At 33.4% G+C, this 14,837-nt stretch overlaps 2 protein-coding genes across 2 annotated transcripts; one reads left to right on the top strand and one right to left on the bottom strand.

Moving 5' to 3' along the window:
* Nucleotides 1-959: 959 nt before the first annotated feature.
* LOC137837564 (uncharacterized protein At3g49140-like) lies at nt 960-6,775 on the bottom strand. The gene is made up of 11 exons (XM_068646588.1): nt 6,494-6,775; nt 5,996-6,092; nt 5,078-5,300; nt 4,082-4,184; nt 3,919-3,986; nt 3,278-3,445; nt 3,053-3,175; nt 2,579-2,911; nt 1,601-1,753; nt 1,367-1,462; nt 960-1,234 (listed from the first exon to the last, which is right to left on the bottom strand). Exons 1-11 carry the CDS (start codon nt 6,552-6,554, stop codon nt 1,130-1,132), a joined length of 1,530 nt encoding a protein of 509 aa, XP_068502689.1. The 5' UTR covers nt 6,555-6,775; the 3' UTR covers nt 960-1,129.
* Nucleotides 6,776-7,624: 849 nt separating this feature from the next.
* On the top strand, nt 7,625-11,865 carry LOC137837563 (pentatricopeptide repeat-containing protein At4g21190). Its single transcript, XM_068646587.1, has 6 exons — nt 7,625-7,799; nt 8,693-8,795; nt 8,933-9,031; nt 10,090-10,233; nt 10,416-10,628; nt 10,798-11,865. Exons 2-6 carry the CDS (start codon nt 8,712-8,714, stop codon nt 11,290-11,292), a joined length of 1,035 nt encoding a protein of 344 aa, XP_068502688.1. The 5' UTR covers nt 7,625-7,799; nt 8,693-8,711; the 3' UTR covers nt 11,293-11,865.
* The last annotated feature ends 2,972 nt before the right edge of the window (nt 11,866-14,837 follow it).

Genomic DNA, 14,837 nt, shown 5'->3' with positions numbered 1-14,837 from the left:
GCTTTCAATCTTTTCATTATTCTACTCCATTAGTTTCTTACTTGTGAACTTTTGCTTTAGAAGTAAAGGATTGTATTTTAGATTATTCAATCTGTACTCTTGCACAATCCAAAGATATAATCGTAAATTATAGATTCTATAATCAAAAATATTTTACAGAGTAGAATCTGGAATATATTTCCAAATTGGAAATGTATTTCAGATTACAAAATTTAAAAATATATTTTAGATTGGACAATTGTTTCTTGCACCATATCACTGCACCCAATTTCAAGAAAAAAGACGAAAATACCCTTAAAAAAATTAGTACGTTCTAGATCCCATTTTCAAGAATATATTTTTGGATAGAACAAATTTTTTGTGTTACGAATTTTCTTATTCAGGCTTTTGATTTTTATTTTCTGGATTTTTATTTTCGGAACACAATAATCTCTTATGGATCTACTTTTCCATAATGTATTATTTTCAATTCTGGATTTTCTTATCCGAAATGAAATTTTGATTTTTGTTTCTGAATTTTTATTTCCAAAAACACAACAATCTCTTTCAATCTACTTTTCTATAATGTATTCTTTCAATTCCGGAACATTTTCAAAATTTTAAAATTATGTTGGGTGCAGGTTCAAGAAATGTTGGGCGTAGGAAGTATTTGCCTTTAGATTGTTTGTTAGTCAGAGAGATGGAACCGGTCCAGTTTTGGAGAACTATTGTCATAATAGGCATTCAACTTACCGGCTTTGCAGTTACATTCACGACACGGCAAACTTTGGGTTCCATGTTGCCGGTGCCGGTGCCACTGAATTGACCATAGCACCCTTTAAGTTCAGCGAATTTAAAAGGCCCAATAATATACTGGGGTCTAATGTCTCTAGTTGTTTGTCCTGTACTTGCAGGTTTAAGATTAATCAACAGAAAGAGATGAATACAAAAAGTGTGGATAAGAAATCAAGAGTCAGGACTAAGGAAGCAACTGGGGAAAAATTTACTTCCAACTAAATAATAATTAAATGTAATTCAAACTACATAACCTGATTGGCATCTACATGGGATTTTTTTCCCTGCCTTTCACTTTTTATACACAATCATTGACCAAAGGCATACAAACCATACAAAAATCACGTAGACCATTTTAGCATTCATTTTGATGCGTTTGTTTCATTTTTTGCTGCTTTGGGTGAATTCTTGGAAATAGTATATCGTTGAGTTGTCTCTCAGCACTGTACTCTGATGTGGCCTGGAGATGTAATTTTCAATAAGTGAAAATAATTGGGAATAAACTACAAGGACATACATAGCAGAACAAGTATCAAAACTTATGAAATGTAAAAGTATTTAAACTTATATCTATTAAAAACGACTTGTGTACCCTTTTCTTGAATGAAAATCTCAGTGTTTGAATCTGTGTCCCAGAACAAACTCTTAGGTCAAATCCGAGCGAGTCTAGACAGATAAGTTGAGCCTCCTGCAATAAATTGCAATCAAAGTGATAATTGATTGGAGAATACGTAAATGTGCATATGCTTGTGTACAATTGCTCTAGAGAAAATGAAACAGGTGACAAGTGCTCTAAAGAAATAATTTTCAAGAGTTTATGTATTACCTCCACTTGAATACTCTTGCATCTCCAACACAGGGACTTAAGGGCTTGCAAGGTCTTTTCTCCATCAGCTTTCAAACGAGATATGATTTTGGAAGCAGAGTGTGCAATAACATCAGGTTGGGCTTTCATGTAGTCTTCTACTTCAAGGACAGTCTACAAAGAATCAGAAGCAATAACTAATATATACTTCATATTATGACAATAAGTGCCAAGCAGGTCTAAATTATTCATATTTAATCTGGGGAAACCAAGGAGTTGGACACAGGTGCTTAATGTGTTGAACCCTAAGTTGAATCATTCGGGCACTGCTGGATTCAGTTCTTGACGGAAACAATTCTTGGTCAGACTTTACTTACCTCTCGGCTGAACCAGACAAGTCTAAAAAGCCTTGAGACACTAGTTGACCATGTCTATGGACCAAAAAAATAACTTGAGATAGACAATCTTGTATTACTTCTTCCACTAAGCCACTACATGGGATTTCTTTTCCTCAAACGCTATTTGTTTAACAATTTTAAGTTTCTAACAAGTTAGTTAAATTACAATTTCCTAACTTCACACTATAGAACACGGGAAACAAACTCTGGTAGATATATCTTGATATTATCTATGCTCTTCTTTATCTGCTCGTGCCTCCATCAATTTATAGCTATTCTGCTGTGCATTCACTAGAAGTATAAGTACAAATTAATCAATTCTGATGAGACACCACTTATCATACTGAGGTTGTTCCAGAAAAAAAATACCAATTGTGCCAAATTTAAGGTCAATATCTATAAATTATTGTACAAGTTGCTTTTTTCGGTATTTTACCGTTTTCAGTAAAACATTCCGTATTACTTAACTTGGTTAAGGTAGCAAATTGTGTGGTAAGGCACCAGGATCGGTTAATATGAACAAGATGAATGATCTAGTGCATGAATTCATAGTAGTTGTGTCTAAACAATCACAAGAAAACATAAAAGTCAGTAAACTTACAGGTTGCCCTTGTGCAGAAAACACTTGAATTTTAATCATCTCCAATTTGTAAAATGGAGCTTCACTAATGGGGACAATACTATTCCCATTGTTTTCCACCTGCTGTGACTCATCATCTCCAGAAGATCCTGAATCAAGCACATGACCATTAATCGCACCAATTTCCCCATTACTTTCTATGGATTTACTTATGTCGGTGTCACTGGATTGACCAGCAGATAGGTGCTTCTGTATTGTGGAATGTTCTTCAACAAAAGCAGCTCTTATAACCCCTTGGATAGCCACACAAGCCGGAGGCTGCTCCATCCAATCAACAGGATCATCTGAAGCAATCTATAATAATAATGAAGCCAATTGATAACATAAAACCAGGGAAATTTATGATATAAAGGATTTTAGAATGAGGTCTCTTAAAGCCATAAACTAGGTCATAAAAAGGCATTATATAATCAACATGTTAACATCAATATCTACCTCAGCCAACTTTTTGGCAAAGTACATCGGATGAGAAGCTTGCATGGTCTCCAATTTTGCCCAGTCTGCAAGTGTTTCATCATCATCTTGCTCATCATCATCTGTAAAAGCAGCCACCCATTCCTGCAAACAATAATATACAAATAATGAATACTCTTTCCTATTGAAGGTGTTTATAGCTCAAAAATGAATATAAGCCTCAAAGTGATATAAAAAAATTCAGACCGAATCATAATCTTCATTCTCATTTTCATCTTCATCCTCTTCATCGCTTTCGTCTAAATCATCTGTGTCTTCATCATCAATTTCTTCAAACCCAAAGTCAATTTCTGAAGGACCAGATAAGTCCATCTCGGAGATCATTTCCATGGAATCAATACCAACAATGACTTGCTACAAGATGCAGAACAAACAATCCATAAACCAAACATTATAACATATCATGAGACACAAACTTTGCAATTATGCAACAGAAAAGGAGACTCGAATGAAAGATGAAAGTGAGATGAAAAAGTAGCACACAAATTATGCAAAGGGATTGATTGTTTGTGCTTCAAATAGTATAATGAAACACAAAAAGCAAGTAGTGTAGAATATAAAGAGATTGTTGAGGCCCAAAAGTTCACAAATTACATTTTCAACAATATAGAATGATCACCAAGAAAATGCAGGAAATTTTAGTAATTTCTAGTGCATAAAATGTAATTCAAAAAAATCAGGAACTCAAATTCAAGCAAAATAAAGCTTTCCATTAAATAGACGTCTACATAAACTGCATGCCAGAACACTTAATGTTAAAGCTGACTGTAACTATTTGAAAAAACAATATTCCAGGGCATTATCTAAAATGTTAGGCATGGCCATACCACAAAATTATTTTCTGTTGTTAGGGACTGCAGGACATCTTCACCGTTCTTCACTTGGAAGTATATATCTGCAATGCTTACAGAATTTAATTAAGTGGATTAAGCTTCCCAAGCCCAAGATAATTAATACATAATAAATGACAATCATGTAGCCGTCACTTACTTCCATGCTCATCAGTCAAATAAGGCAAATCTGGCCAAATAATATTTTCGTGAAATTCATCACTAATCAAACTTGAGAACATCAGTGTTGCTTTGCTGTTAACCTAAAAATGATATACCGCAATCATTAATTGTGATAATAAGAATAAATGCAACTGATAAGATTCTTCCCTCCAGTTCAGAGTTTTTGCTGAATGAGTTAAGCCTAGGGATAAAGGATCCAAGGCTCACAGTTTGTTACTACCAAACAATTTCTTCTACAATAAAAATATTTAATAGAATAGAATATTTTCATAGTTTTGGCATTAAACTTTCAAAGATAAATTCAGGAATGATGAGTTCAATAATTCTTTTAATAAACTTCTATAACTTTGATAATTTTATTAAAAAGAAACTTAGTCGATTATTTTGACTTATAGTTGGCAAACCCAACAAAATTTTAATTAATATTTTTTTCATATATAAATTTCTAGCTATTATTCAGTAGGATTGCAAGAAACCTTGTCAACTTCTATACTTACCTTGAGTCAAAACAAAACAGAAAGAAAAAAATTATGGTAGGGTTCTTTCCAATAGTTCAATTAACACCTGGGTCCAAAAAAAGAATAATACCACACAAAAGAAAATTAATTCTCTTATTTTATCTGGTAACTAACTACATACCCAAATATCAACCTAAAAATAAAATTGTCTTCCTTATTTTCAAATTTTATATACATTTTGAAAAACAAGTAATGCTAAATCAAACCTACTGAAGAGAACAGAACATTTTTTTAAAAGAAAGGGGGACACTAGCTATTTGTTTTGACATCTACTTCTACCATCATTAATTTCTTCATATATGAACACTACAGATTTTGGAACATAAGGGCATTTTCTAGCAATTGTTTAATCCAGAAAGAAAGCTATTCTTTCTCTGTTGCGCAATTTAGCACTAAAATGAGAAAATCTAAATGAGGTTACATTGTTGATTAGCAAAATTAATACAACTGAGTACCTCAATAATTGTTCTGCTTGTTTCTGCAGCGGTAAGTGTTGCATCTTCAGTACTCTCTGATGACGACACCGCAAGTTCTTCAAATGGATGATAGGATGACTTCTCATTTTTCTTTACAGGATCCTGAGCTGAGCCCAGATGCTCTTGTGATGCCCTAATTCTATTCTTTAGAAGTTTGTTTCTTCTTGTGAATGGAGTGCCTGTGTATATTTTACTTCTTACCCTGTGTAATTATATTCATTTATTATACATTTCCTGAGAAACGTTTGGTATTTCTGGGCATGAAAGTTAGCCAAAATTTTCAAAATAAGCTTCACAGATAAAACAAGACGTTTCTGAATTCATCAACACACTTTTCCACTGCCAGATTAAAGAAAAATATAAGTTTTGAAAGTATGCTGCTTTAGGGAACTGCAACTGACATTGCTTCAAGACATGCACCCTTTCTAATGAAAACTACATTATAGCTTCTTTTAGATTTATGGCCAGCAGTTCATCCAACTGAATATTAATACTTGACTTGACATATCATTCAGCATCAAATGTGGAAATGGGTGAACACATTATCTCTAGATCTCATTGAGCTTCATTCCAAAGAGTTTTGGCGGTCAAGTTTAATAATTCACTATTGTAAATATTTTTCATCGTCTACCAATAAGAAATCATCTTTAATACAACATTTAAAGTACCTATTACAAAAGTCACTATCACAGAAATCAACAATTTTCAATTCTACAAAATCCATGATTGGAAGTATTCTAGTTAAATTCATTTGAGGTCTCCACTTTAGCAGCATCCTTCCACGATTATCCATTACTTTCGTAACCACAAAAAACTACTTAACTAATTCCCACAATTACACTCCACAATCATCAAACACACTTCTCTACGTCATAAATAAATACAAAATCGGCATACCGAGACACATCGAAACCGCAGCTCCATGCGAGCCGGCACGACGCAACACAACGCACACCGTTCACATCATCAGCACTCCACATTGAACGGTTATTATCTACCAAAAAGAGCAACTGAATCAGCGAATACATAATAACTACTTTTACTCCATTCGAACTGCAAGCACCGCCGTTTTAAATTAAAACATCTCACAGCATCATACTCAACGTGTCAAAATCAAAGCTAAAGTGAGTCACAGAAAGCATTCGAAAAACAGAACCAAACACTTGAAAGAAAGAATATCAGCCAAAAAAATTCAACGAGCGAATTAATAACAACTACTGTTACTCCATCAGAACTCCGAAACACTGCAAACGCCGCCGTTTTATCTCCAACATCACATTCCGTTAATCGAAATCAACCGCTAAGGTGAGTCAGCGAAAGCATTCGAAAAACATAACCAAACAATTGGAAGAAAAAACAGAGAGAGAGAGAGATTGAACAGTTAAGAGAGAGTACGAGGTAGCGCGGCGGCTCCGGCGTGGAAGCGGGCGGCGATGGGAGGCTCGATTATCATCATAGTATATTTTTTATTGGCGTGGTTTTTGGTTGGCAGAGAATATTATGAGAGATCCATAGTGATTTGAACTAGAAGATGAGGCTTTGTTTTTTGCTACGGTTCCTGATGATCAGCTACGGACTAAACCATTGTAAGGTTTCTACGCCTGGTCACGAGTCCTACTTTTGCGGGTCGATCCGATCCGATTTTATTCCAACGCATAGGAAAAAGTAACCCAATCTGCTTAAAAATAACCCACCCCAATCAGCTTAAATTTTTCCAACCCAACTTAAAAATAACTCAACCCTTAAAAAAACATAAGCCAACCCAATCGAGTTAAAAATTCTAAACCTAACCAAAAAATCACTCTCAATCTATGAATCTTAGACACTTTTCTTAAATGACGTATCGGTGTTCGATACCGACACTCGTATGACACCTATAGGACACGTATCCGTGAAGTGTCTAATTCAAAAAGTATTTTTTAGATTTATGATAATTCTAATAGAATTCTAACACAATTTTAAAAAAGAAAAATATATTAATTTTCTAAAAGTTCAAATTTTATTGTATAAATTGTCATTATGATTATAAAAATAAGAAACAAATCCTTGTGAACAGTCATAAAAAACTTCTTTCTGCTCCAAAAAAAAATAATTTGAAACATACTTGTGCACATAAATATTTATTGTCAATTTATATAATTCATAATTATATAATTTATCCTTGTCCGTTGTTAGTGTTTGTGATAACTTAATCCTAAATCTAACCTTTCCTCCAATTAATCCACAAACTCACAACCAACATGGCGCGGCGCGGTGTGTTATGACAACGAACATCTCAATCGATTTTGGATTTTTCTCAGTTGACTCGACCTCGAACTCGCGAGTTTAACAAGTCTGTCCGAGTCTACACCGAGTTTTCCAAAAAAAACAAGTTCACTCAAGGTTCACTAGCCAAGCTCCAATTGACTCGTAAACTCGAACAGGTTGACCCGCGAGTTTGATAACCCTATTTAACGTATCTGACCCGACCCGAGTACACGCACGTGACACCACAGCCCTACCTTACAGGAACACAACGCCGTCGTTTCGCGTCGAGCAATAAAAAATATCCATCCCAAACACCTTAGCGGTATTTCATGTTCGTTGTTCTTCGGTTACAGTTAGAATATTGTTTCTCTCTCTGAAATGGTGGAAAAGAGTAAGAGTTCTAAACGCTGAGTTCCGACTTCCACAACACTGTGCTCAAGTGTATCAGGCCGTGGTTAGTTTATTTTCTTGTCTCTCTTAAATTTAATTTCTCAGTGCAATTGCATGCTGTAACGATGGCTGTTGAGTGGTTGTGGTTGAAAAAAATGATTAAGATGACAAAAATGCGAGGATTTAAGCTCGTTACTTGGAATTATTAAGTTCTTCATTGATTTGTTTTCCCTCTTAGCTAATTAATCGTCAATTTGAAACTCATAGCAGCTTTTAATGTCTAAAACAAAATGAAATGATGTAGTTCATAGAAAAACATGTTCCTTATGTGTGAATGATGCTTGGGAATGGATTTATAAAAAATAAAAGAAAAAACAAGACTCTTTTTTTAAATATTTCCTTTGTTTTTTTCTATATTGTAATGCATTTAAAGGTAACAATTTGGTATTTTGAATGGTTATCCCTTACTTTTATGCCTGAAGCTTCCCTTGCAATCTTGATAATCCCTTATTTTATTTTGTGAATATCCACAATGCTTAATATCTTGTTATTCACAAAAATCTAAGATAAAATTGAACTCCCATTCTCGCCAAGTCCCTCCCTTAAAGCATAACCATTCTTGCAATCATGTTGTTTTTATGTATCAGGCTAGCTGTCACTTAATCTACTATTTATGTTGTGCTACACTGAAGCTGGAATATGAAGAATCTGCTATAAGCAAAAATTGGAATCAGAAACTGACTAAATTGCTTTGTCTCTGTGATGATTAGTATGAAAACAGTTTTTCTGTTTAACATTTGTTGGTTTGGCAAAAGTTTCATATTGACACCAAACATGCAGTCAATCATTTTTTAAGGCAAAAATAACTTATATGCTAACAAAATTAACTCTGTACTATTTGTAAGTCCTAGAAATTGTTTATGTCCTCATGATGTTCTGTCTTCTATTTTATTTTAGAGTTATTCGGGTTCTCAAGATGCTTGCACTGACAGATTCTCCTCTACTTATTGCTAAGACATTTGAAATCATTAAAATACCAGCAAGTACACGAGGCACTGTGGTAAGATCCAAAGAACTATGATTATTAATTTCTGGAAACCAAAATTTGCAAGATTGCATACTTTTAACATCAGACGTTTTGGCTCTAGGAAATGAAAGAGTGAGTGAACTCATCTCAGTTTTTTTTTTTAATATCAGGTATGTGCTGCAAAAGGTCCAAGACCAAGGTATCCCAGAGTTTGGAAGACTAATAAAAAAATTGGGACCATTTCCAAGTCTGAGAAGCTTGTTAAGTCTGTAAGTCCTTTCATATGGCATTTCCTTTATTACAAGAGAGAAAATATAGGACATTCAGCATAAAACTGTTAGAATACACCATAGAAGCATTATTATAAAGACTTATTCCATTTGATACACATGATGAGAGGGTATTTTATTTCCCCTAAATGAGATATTCATGCCTATAAACTTAATTTATTACAATAAGATTTAAAATATGATGATTTGATTCCCAACATCCCCCTTGAGTTGAAATGTATACATCATTTATGTATCCCAACTTGTTACAAATATAATCAATCGTCCTCTTAGGAATTTAGTAAAGACATTTGTCCATTGGTCAGTAGAGTTGACAAATCTTGCCGTAATATCCCTTTACTTTATCTTTTTCTATGATGAAATAAGAATTAAGTTCAATATGTTTGGTCCTCATGACATACTAGATTTGAAGCAATATGAAGACCAACTTGACTACCACAAATGAGTGTCATCAGACTAGTATCTTCGAACTTGAGTTCTTTGAGCAGCTATTTCATCTATAAGATCTCATGTGTTACTGATGCATGACTCTATATTATGCTTCAACACTTTATCATACTACGACATTTTGTTTCTTATTCTTCCACAAAATTAGGTTGACTAATTAGCGTTCCAATTTGCTTTGTTTAAGGGAACTCAGCAAAATAGTAAAATAAGTCACAGAGAATGTTGCTGCATTGATACCATGTTACAAGAGAGAAAATGGAGGCATATTGAGCATAAATCCACATGTCAGAATGCTCCACGGATGCATGATTGTATAGGCTTATTGCATTCATTACATATGATTAGATCATAGGATATTGTGTTTCCCCTATATGAGATATTCTTGGCTATAAACCAAATTTATTACAATAGATTCAGAATGATATTATTTGATTATCAACACCATATATTCATTTCTGTTGTTAATTTAAGCTTCATTTTTGTTTTCTCTGGGAAGTTGTGGCCTTCTCATTTAATTTGGAAACTTTTGTACTTATTTTTCTTGGTTGCTTTGTGTTTCTGAAAAAGTATTTTCTCTATGTCTTATACAGATTAAGGAACTGTCAAATGTCAAAGAAGAAGTTTATGGAGCTCTTGATTCCTATGTTGCTTGGGAATTAGAATTCCCTTTAATTACAGTAAAAAAGGCGCTCAAGACCCTAGAATTCGAACAAGAGTGGAAGCGTGTAATACAGGTACTTCTAAAATAGTAATGCAACATTATTTTGTATGCTTTCTTTCTTTCTCTAAAGTTGCACTGACCCATTGCTTTTGATATCCCTAAAAATAGATGTTCAGCCCGAAATTAGTATGTTTTTCTGATGTTATTTATTTATTTATTCTTGTTTGTTTCCCTATTCTTTGAATGGTACTGTAGGTAACAAAATGGATGTTAAGCAAAGGTCAAGGAAAGACAATGGGAAGCTATTTTACATTAATTAATGCTTTAGTAAATGATGATCGACTTGATGAAGCTGAAGAGCTTTGGACAAAGTTATTAATGCAGTATATGGAAAGTTTGCCTCGTAGATTTTTCGATAAAATGATATCTGTCTACCGTAAGAAGGGCATGCATGAGAAGATGTTTGAGGTATTATGATTTTCAACTCTATCAATTTAAACTATTTACTCAGTAACATTACTGAGTAATAGTTGTCAACTTAACATGTCCCTATATTAATATGAGTGGAAGATACTTTATTTGAAGTTACTTCAGACTTAACGCGTCATGGATATTCACTTCTTGATTTCTCCTGTAGATATTTGCAGACATTGAGGAGCTTGCTATGCGACCTAGTGTTTCTACTGTCGCAATGGTTGGAGAAGCCTTTAAAGAGCTGGGTATGCTAGACAAATACCATAAGTTACATGCAAAATATCCACCACCACAATGGGAATATAGATACAGCAGAGGAAAGCGTATAAAAGTCAAAGTGCAATCTCAATCTACACAGGTCAACACATGGACAAAAAGGCTTGAGAATGTTGAACCAGACTCAGACTTAAACAACAATTATAGATCTTCTGAAGAGACTTCGGAGATGATTGATGACCAGCAACTCGAACAGGATAATGATGGAACATCCATGGAACTTGAACAAATTTCAGACATAAACGAGAATTATATATCTGAAGAGACTTCAGGGATAATTGATGACGAGCAACTCAGGCAGGATGCTGATTTAACATCCATGGAACTAGAACAAATTTCAGACAGTTCATATGACATTATGGAACCTATTTTAGATGTCTAATGGGAGAAAGATGATATAACATATCTATCAGGTGACTCTGTTGGCAGTTAATGTCATTAGTTGGAATCGTTGTTTCCATGTCCATCTCCTACAAGTTGTTCGAAGGTTAGAATGAAGACACTGTAGAAGTAGAACAAGAAATTCATGTTTTTAAAATTTTCACAATGTGTGATTGAGAATCTGCTAATGGCCATTTCATTTGAGGATGACAAATACATCATTTAACAAGCCTGCAATCAAACAATTCAGACATCCTGCAATCAAGAAGCCAAAGAGTGGAGGATCTACCAAGCCAGTATCAGTGCATAATTAGAAGTGGGTGCAAGGACTTGAAAATTTCCCAGATGCATGACTTTATATCGAGATTGGGTGACTTTTTCTGCATTAAAGAGACTTTGATAAGACTATTATGCAGGCTGATGTTATACTGTTGCTCATATGTATATTATTCAAGTTCTGATTTATGGATAACATTTTCAAAATCCAGACTACTGCATGGCATGATGGCATGGTAGCCTTGGACTATTGGTTGCATAAAGTTGTCCACCTTAGATCAATTTTCCTTGTCTATAATGCTCTAAGTTTGTCCCCATACTCTACTATGCATCATGTCCAACGATATGTCACGTGATATTTGTTGTGAAATCTTAATGTGTGATTTTCATGGTACTTTAGTTGTTGGGCTATGAAGAAGTTCATCCAAACATTTTTCTTATTTCAAACAAGGCCATTTGTAATATTTTTTGGGGGCTTTGAGCTAAAAGCAAGTAAGTGACAACATAGTCAATCATACTCCATAGCTACAACATGCATATTTACACTATCTGTTTTTCTTTTCCACTTTTTTTTTTCTACTTACTCTTATTAAAGTTTTTTTTCCTTTTCACCCATAAAAATAAGTTTTTCTTTTGGTGGAAGTTTGATGATTTAAAGATTAACTTCTGCTTTTGATTTCTAGCAGATATTTGAATTTAGCTGTGTACTGTCATCCAAATATCATATTAGACCAATTTTGATTCTCCAATATGTTCTTTATTAAATATTAACTATGAAATAATAATAATAATAATAATAATCACTGTTTTTTTTGTTTTAATTTCTCTTTTTTTACTTTCTTTATTTATCATAATAAAATATTTTCACTCATTTCTTACAATTCTTTGTTTTTTTCTTTCCTTTCTTCTATTTATTTCCACTTTGTCAAAGAAAACATTTGTGGATTTTAATTATACTACATATGGTGATGACATGACTTTATTAAGTTAGTTAATCAAGTAAAAAAAACTTATAAATCAATTCATTATTGAAAAGTCATAATAATCTCTAATTATGTTAATAAATGTATTAAATATTCAACTAAACACAGATATCAAATTACATAATTGTGATTTAAAAAAATCTAATTCACTTTGTTAGGATAGAGAAAAGTAAAGTTACAGAATAATAATACCGAGGACCAAAACTAAAAATAATCCAATTCAAAATAACTTTCATCATTTATTATATATAAAGAAAACATAAAAACAATTTCTTTACATAAATATTTTATTTTACGTAGTAATACAATTTAATTGATAAAATCATTTTAATAAATTCTCCAACAAATAAACATTGTATTATTTTTTATATTACAAAATCAAAATTTGAGGGAAAATATTTTTATTTATATTAAACGCAGTTCTACAACCGAAATGAAAACATATCGCAAGGTATTTTCTCTCTCTTTTAAATTTAGAAAATAAAACACTATTATTGCTTTTTACCTGAATATAAAAAAATAAAAAATTAAATGAGTAAGTATTTAATATAATTTATACAAAGTCAATCTTAGAAGAAAAAAAACTAAGATTATGCTAAGGTGATATTTAGCTAAAAGTTTCAAAAATTTCAGAAGCAATAATTAATTAAGTTTTTCAAAATTAGTTTTTTTGAAAAAAAAAATTTAAAATAGACCCAATTTGAAGTTTTTGTACAATTAGTTTAAAATAGTTTGGGTCTAGCTTTACTTAAAACTCTACTTTACTAGTTTAAAAGTTTAATATGTAGAAAGTTATTTTAGACTTTATTTTGTGACAATTTTACATCAAAATAAAAGTAACAATAAGTGTATTTTCCTAAAAAGGAAATAGTTATATCATTTTATTACCCTAAAATATAAAAAAAAATCATAAAAGGGAATAAAATAAAACAATGTTCTTAAAACCAACCTTTAAGTATCCTCTGAGCAACAGTGTTATTTTAACATACACATTAAATAAAAATTACTATAAAAGATTTTGACGTCGGAAAGAAACATGCTGTGATCCAACATTGATTGAGTTGTTTAAAATAAATAAAAAAAGTGGTGTGTCATTATAAAAGTTTAAGAGACTTTAAATTTATATAGCTCGTATTAATCTCTAAAATATATATAGGACACAAATAGATGAATCTACATATTATAAAATTATATAAATTAATAATAAAGATTTATCTGTGTTAATTTTTCTTTTGTAGTAGAAAAATATTTTTCATGGTTGATTCAAAAGAATTTGTTACTTGTACCGACCAGTCCTCGGACGTCGTTGACCGCTAATAATGATGATGGGGGCACGTAAGCAGGGTCCCACGAGCGGCGTGGGTCGGTGTCTTGCAAGGCACGTGGGCCAAGGCGCCGAGGAGTGGTCAAACGTCGATCACCAGAATGTACTGAGGTGTCCTTGGCGATGAGACGTCAAACATCGATGACTCAAACAGCGAAGCTAGGCCACGAGAGGTGGATCCCAGACAACACGTCAATTATCAGTTAGGGAGAAGCCTAGATCACGAGAGGTCCATGCGTGCAGTATGGATGCCGTGCTCAGGCGTAACACAAGTAAAGAGCCACTGGGAGAGATACGACCCGTGAGGGTCACGTTCCAGGGGTGAGCTGCATGCATGACACATGAACAACTAGGGCACTCCCAGGACGGATGACCCTAGAGATTAGGTGCACGAGTTGGTACCCAGGTGGTCATTCCGAAAGAGGTTGCACTCCAATAAGGGAGCCTTACGCGCTAGATTGCCCTAAGAGTGGGTGATAGCGGCGCTAAGGCACACCCTCAGTAACCCTAATTGCGGTTAGCGGAAACCGTAGAAACCCTAGAGTATATAAAAGGTAGTAACAAACCTAAGAAGGTACGCTATTTTCATACACAATTTCTTACGCAACTTTTACGCTGATACACACAGTTTACACAAAGAGCTTTTTACAACTTACTTTCGGTGTTTCCTAGCCCTATACTGACTTGAGCGTCGGAGTGCAAACGGCCTCTAGGACGCCCTTTGTCTTTGTGATTTCAAGTGTTAGATTGAAGGAAGGCATGAATGAAGGCAAAGACAATTGGGCGTGTGATCGTCGTAGACGTATGAAGACAACAGAGTCAACCAGCAAGAACATTACTTATTTTTGTAGTCATAATAAAAATTTATATAATAAGTTTGAGTTTTTAAAAAATTAATGTATATTTCTTATTTTCAAAATTATGTTAGAGTCGTAGAATTGTAAGAAATTCAACAAATATTTT

Source organism: Phaseolus vulgaris, chromosome 4 (assembly GCF_000499845.2).
Source record: "Phaseolus vulgaris cultivar G19833 chromosome 4, P. vulgaris v2.0, whole genome shotgun sequence".
NCBI lineage: Eukaryota > Viridiplantae > Streptophyta > Magnoliopsida > Fabales > Fabaceae > Phaseolus > Phaseolus vulgaris.
The sequence above is the reverse complement of the archived record's forward strand: the minus strand, read 5'-3'. Positions and strand labels throughout refer to the sequence as shown.